General features: G+C 36.5%; 1 protein-coding gene across 1 annotated transcript in view; it reads left to right on the plus strand.

The window, feature by feature from the left end:
• The window catches only part of nf2a (NF2, moesin-ezrin-radixin like (MERLIN) tumor suppressor a), a 38868-nt gene that overhangs the window by 9757 nt on the left and 22542 nt on the right, over positions 1–6569 (plus strand). The window contains exon 5 of the mRNA XM_016536419.1: positions 4500–4583. Within this exon, the coding sequence (XP_016391905.1) occupies positions 4500–4583 (84 nt within the window). The remainder of the gene's footprint in view (positions 1–4499; positions 4584–6569) is intronic.

A 6569-nucleotide genomic window follows, 5' to 3' on the forward strand; every position in this document is an offset into this window, starting at 1 on the left:
AACTAAAATTTATTTTTGTTTTAGGTTAGTTTTGGAGTCATGAAAAAGTATTTTAGTTTAGTTTCAGTTTTTCCCAGTTATGATGAAACAGAGTTTTCATTTAGATGAATTTGTTTGGTTTTCCTTAACAATAATAACCTGTTTGTGATTAATTCTGCTAACTTTGTGTTGCAAGCTTAACTCCTAACCCCTTCACGCTCCAAAAGCAAGAGCAGAAAATCGATGCACAGAAAATTGTTTTGATATCTGCATAGTGTTGTACATAATTAATCTAGCTGGGCTGTAAGTACTGTTTGTACACAAGAGCAGGTGATGATGTGTCAGTGACCCAAACTCGCAAGCCATTTCATTTCAAAAGGCTTGGCTGCAGAACTGAGCTCTCCTGTATTTGGTTTCTCGGTGCAGTTCTGTGTGAGAGAGGTTTGTGGGCTGTGCTGTCTGCGGGTTCAGTGCTCTCTTTCATTGTTTGGTGTGATTGTGTTCAGCCATGTGGAATCGTTGTGCTTCACATCAGGGCTCCGGTCTCTGATTCTATAAGCCCTGGGGAACACCTCCCACCGTAATACGGCTTCCTGCCAAGATTAATTCGGAGCGATCAGAAATCATTAAGCAATAACACCTTGATTATGAGCACATTATCAATCATTTCATTGAGCGAGCTGGTTGCTTGGCATGGGAGGTAAATAAGCACCTGTTTTGCATGCATTAACTTTCAGTACAGTTTTACCAACAATGTTGCGAAAACATTTGTGTCTAATGTTAAGTTATGGCAATTTACCCTTCACTTTACTGTAATACAGTGCTTGTGCCAATCCGGTAGATTTAATGCATTGTAAAGGGCACGAGATGAAGATATGAACATTCTCAGAGAACGTAAGTAGCTTATCTCCACCTCGTAATGGGAGGTAGACCCGCGCCGCTTCAGAATGGCAATGCACTCTGAAAACGAATGTAATGAATTCTCAAAAGATGCTAATGAATTCTGGGAAGAGATTGGAGAACGGTGAGTCTGTTCTCTCTTAGCCTCTGCCCTCTGCTCATATGTAGGCTTGGGATAGAGCCACGTGTTTGGATGTGCAGATCCTGTTTAAAAACGCTCGCCTGGATGGGCTCTTATCAGGAACGGCCACCCTTCCCAGACTGCGCTCTTAAAGTGCTGTCACATTTGTAAAGCAGATTGAAAAGACGACAGTAATAGCCAGAACCTTTTTGACCAGTTATTGACGCATTGCATGCTACTTTTGTGACTGTTTTCAGACTGATAGTCGGGTGACAGATAAAAGAGCAAGCATGATGATTTTTTTAATATTTGAAAGAGATGCCTGGGAAGCAAGTCTTAACAGGGGTGGTTTACCTGGAAATGAAAATTCTGTCATTATTTAGCCTACACATGTCGTTCCACTTTCTTGCATTCATGGAACACAAAAGAATAATTTTTTAAAGAATATCCTGACCACTCTCTTCAGTATAACAAAGGTGAGTGGGGAGTGTGAAGATACAAAATGAAAAGAGTATAATAGAATAAAACGGCATAGAATGTTAGCCTTTATCACGATGACAGGGTTATGTGTATTATGCATGCTTTTACAAAATACCATAAATGTCATAAAAGAAGTATACGTGACTCATGCTCTATATTCACAATCACACTGGTACAGTACCGTTTAGTACATTTTAGGGTCAGTGCGGTTTTTATAAATATTTTTTTTAAAGAATTTTTTGATGCTCAAGGCTGCATTTATTTGGTCAAAATACAGTAAAATATGTTATATTGTTAGATATTATCACAATTTAAAGTAACTATATTGTAACTAATAACTTGTAACTAATAATTTTCAGCATCCATAATTTCAGTCTTCAGTGTCACATGATCTGATTCTAATATGCTGATTTGCTGCTCAGAAACCATTTATTATTATGGTGAAAACAGTTGTGCTGTGTAATTATTTTTTTTTGTGGAGACCTTGAATTTTTTTTTTTTCAGGAATCTTTGAACAGAAAATTCAAAAGAACGACATTTATTTGAAATAGAAAGTTTGTAAGATTATAAATGTCTTTCCTCTCACTTTTGATGCATCCTTGCTGAATAATAGTGTGAATTTCTTAAAAAAAAAAAAAAAATCTTATGACCTCAAAATTTTAAACGGTAGTCTGTTTATTATTGTAATGATTGAAGAAAGTCATGCAGACCTAAAACGTAATTTTTGAGCAAACTATTCATTTATCGATGAGTATTTGGTTGTTTTGTTATTGGTTTTTAATGAGTTTGACCTTTTGCTAATTGTAGCCCTGTCATTAAACTTTTTTTGGCTTCTATGTTCTCGTTATCATTAAATGATATCCTTTTTCTTTTTGCCAAGCAGCTAATGGTCGGCACAGTGACCAGCCGTCTCCCGTGTGGTTGTGCTTTTAGCAACAGCTCATTTGGCAAGGCAGCGATATTTTACTCGTAATTTGGCACTGGTTCATTGTTAACAATTAAATACTAACCTTTCAGTGTGAACAAACATTTAAGCATTTATAAGTTGTGTACATAAACAACCTTTTGTTTTGTTAACCACTTCTTTTGTTCATAAAGGTCAGGGGTCTATCCCTCCATCCTTTATTCATTTTCTCTTTTGATGAAGCATGAAGTCAGGAATTAATTTGATGCTTTGATTCATTCATAAGTCTATCAATTAGTTGTTACAGTGCTTGCACGGCAGCTGCATTGAAGTTATTTTTCTTTTTCCTTTTCTTTTCCGCAGGTTTCTGGAATTAGTTCAGCTTGACTGCTTAACGTGCAGACTCCGTTCAAACATTTTGTAGATGATACAGCCTTGAATGCGGCTTTTTTATGTCTACATTTGATGTTTTTATTATTTTATTAACAGGTTAGCATCCATGCAACTTTTTAACCACATGTTTCTTATTTACCACAGTATTTTATTATAGCTCAGATGCTGAAATCTTAAACCTACTGAAAACTTTATTATTTTGCTGGTTTGCAAGCATTGCTAGATCCAGGAAATGGAAGTCTTAAGTTTGATTTATTCATGCATGCAGTCTAGATGATGGACACACAAATTACATTGTTACAAACAGATATGCAGTGATTTCTGCCAGGCTTAGGAGTCTGTACTAGGAGCAGTCCTTTGCCAGAGCGCCTGTTTTCTCCCTACAGCCCCACTTGGAATTCAACTCAACAGCCCCGCAACAGTGAATGTGTAACCTGTGAGCCATCTGCTGCTTCTAGAGTTCTTAAAACTGACCCTGAAATATTCTGCCTTTGCTTTGTATTTGCAGCCATAAATGACGTCTGGGCTTTGCAGTCCATAGAGCTGGAAGGAGACAACCTCTGCCGGCTTACTAATGGATAGTCGTGACTAGGATAGCTTAAAAAAAAAACAGTGTTGTTTGTTCTGTCTTTTCAGAAAGTACCCAATAAAATATCTAGTTCTCTATTAAAATAAAGAAAAAAAAGCATTAAAATTCTGTAGACCCTGACTATAGATGTTTAACTAGTTAGAGATCTGTTTCTGACATTGTGGTTTGCATACTAAAACTACTGTACAGTAAGTAGCACGTAATAATTTTTATTTTGATATCAAAGACTACTTGGTCTTATGCTCTTTCTGTTTCCATGTAATAGTTAGCATCTAGCTAAATTTACCAATTTATAAGTATTATTTTAAATTTTATGCTTGGATGCATAAATTGAAAATAACCTATGGTTTGCTGTATTTATTTATTATTTTTAAGGAAATTAATAATTTTATTCAAGTGATTAAACTGATAAAAAATGACAAATGCATTTTTAGTGTTACAATAGATTTCTATTTCAAATAAACTATTTTATTTTAAGCTTTGTATTCATCCAAAAATCCTGGGAAAAAAAACAGTGTCATAGTTTCCACAAAAATATGAAGCAGCACAACTGTGATCAAGATTGGTAATAAAATTAAATGTTTTTTAAGCATTAAAACAACATATTAGAATGATTTCTGAAGGTTCATATGATGCTGAAGACTGGAGTAATCAGCTTTGCCATCATAAAAAAAAAAAGTGTTTAACATGCTGTCTCTAATATTATCTTTTGCTAGTATTCAATTCAAGTTTATTTGTGTAGCGCTTTTCACGATACAAAATCGTTGCAAAGCAACTTTACAGCAAATTAAGTTTCTACAATATTTAGTGGTAGCTTATCAGTGGTGACTGTCAGTTAATGTACATATGGCAGAAATGTACGGAAAAATGAATTAAAGACGTAATCAATCGTAATCGTAGTAGTTAATAGTACTTATACATCTGGGCAAGTAACCAAACGAATGCAGATTCAAACACTGTGAAGGAATGATCCTACCACCATTGTGCCCTTTAGCAAGATCCAGGCGAATATCACTGTAATTTATCATGATGACATTGCATCAAATTCTTGGTAACACATTCCCCTAAATATGTAGCAATAATAATAATGAAATACTGTTAATCTTGCTCTCCTCTCTTCTGATATCCCGCAGGTGAAGACGAGTATTTTAGAGGAGGAGATATACTGTCCACCCGAGGCTTCAGTGCTATTAGCCTCTTATGCCATCCACGCTAAGGTCAGTGCTTTAACACATCTGTTTTTTAAACCCTTCTTTCTTTTACAGACACACAGAAAGGTGTCAGAGCTAAACCTTAACCTCCTATGGATGTCCTTCAAGGTCGGCATCTATCCCATTACACTCTTCCCACAGGAAGAAGCACATTTTATTAAGCAGGTGTCTGTTTGATTGACAGCTCAGGGGCAACAAGAACATGCGATTTATCCAAAAGCCTTGGCTAACTGCACACCGCTCACCTTGTGCCAATTTAGGAATTGCGCTCTGTTTCTCTCTGACTCACGTCAGACACGGAGCAACACTAGATGGCTCTAAAAACTGGATGGGAGTCAGCTCAAGCTTTTGTTTGCTTTGTTAAAGCAATTTGTAAGCTTCACATGGCAAGGCAGTTTGTTTAGCTGGTGTTTGAGCCTTGTGCTGGTGTGCTAAAGTCATTTGATGGCTTCTCAAGGCTTTTTACAGCAGCTTTGGGAAACCAAAGTATCTTGTATTGTAATTTTTGTTCATTCTGCCAAACGCTACTTGGTCCATTACTATGATTTCAATTGATGTGCAGTTACAGATATGCAATTATTTGGCTTTGAATGCAGCGTATCCACAAACATTTATCTGATTTACTAATGTGTGTAGCTGCATGACAGATTTCTGTCTCCACCACCAGGTGCAGGTTTGGAGTTATTTTAAAAGACAGGAAGTTAAAGAAGGCATGAGGAAAGAGAACGAGGAGATGTAAAGAGAGGAAGAATCAAAAAAGAGGCATAGGCAGATATACACAAGTAAGAAATAAAAAAGTGGCTGAGAAGGTCGCATACAGAGGAGAGGCTGAGTTTCTCCCTTACTGTGAAAACTTGTTCTTAATGCAGGAGCGAAGCTTTAGACAGCAACCATTCACACAGACACTTTCAAATTGGGATGCTTTCACATGCCAGTCTCATCACAGCCGAGCAGCGTGAATCTGTCCGTAGAGCTCAAAACGACAAGCCAGCGTGACACTGATGGAGTATTATTGTCTTGCCTTTCTGATTCTGCATATCTGCTTGTTCTTCAGTTCCTGCCAGCAGTCCACAATCCGTAATGATGTTTATTTTGGAATAGTGACATTCATATGCCTTGTCTTACAGGAGTATTCTCAGCTATTTGTATCTACTGCATCTGTGGTGTGGTGTTGATTACCACAGACAATTTCCTCAGTGTTTATAAACAAACATATAGACAGTAAATACATTTACGTAAATTTCAGACCGTTTCAAAAGTATAACCATAACATTTAATTAATGTTTTTGCGTAAGACTGGTGTGATATGTGTTCTAGCCACTCTCTCAACTCTGATTTAAGACCGGCAACAAAAAAAAAGACAATTTCAATTTGTATATTTGTGTGGGTACCAGAATGGGACATGGATGTACACAAAGGCCAGTAAGATATATTTTTTAAGAAATGAATACTTTTTTACACAAGCAAGCATAAAATTGATTGAAAGTAGCAGTAAAGACTTTTACATTGATACAAAATATTTCTATTTCAAATGAATGCTTTTCTTTTGAACTTCAGTTTCCACAAAAATATTGATAATAATAAACAAATCGGCATATTTGAACAATTTCAGACAGATTATGTGAGACTGAAGACTGGAGTAATGACTGTTGAATATTAAGGTTTGCCATCACTAGGGATGCACCGAATGTTCGGCAACCGAATAAGCGAAAAGACCGAATAAATTGTACCGAACAATGACGTGACGCTATCAAATAGCAGCCAGCGTAGAGTGAGAGGTGTGCACTCTTTATAATGCAACAAACATGTCAGTAGTGTGGAAGCATTTAAACTGTCAGAGAAAGATGCAAAAATCATTACAAGCACCGACAGCGAGAGGCTGTTTAGTACTGCATCGCATGTCTTCGATGAGAAGAGGAAGGGGTGATTGTTTACTTTATGATGATTGAAATCGCGAAATGGCCTTAAACAATTAGTAAATAAACTGCAGAA

This window comes from Sinocyclocheilus rhinocerous, unplaced genomic scaffold, assembly GCF_001515625.1.
Source record: "Sinocyclocheilus rhinocerous isolate Xijiao unplaced genomic scaffold, SAMN03320098_v1.1 scaffold1658, whole genome shotgun sequence".
Taxonomy (NCBI): domain Eukaryota; kingdom Metazoa; phylum Chordata; class Actinopteri; order Cypriniformes; family Cyprinidae; genus Sinocyclocheilus; species Sinocyclocheilus rhinocerous.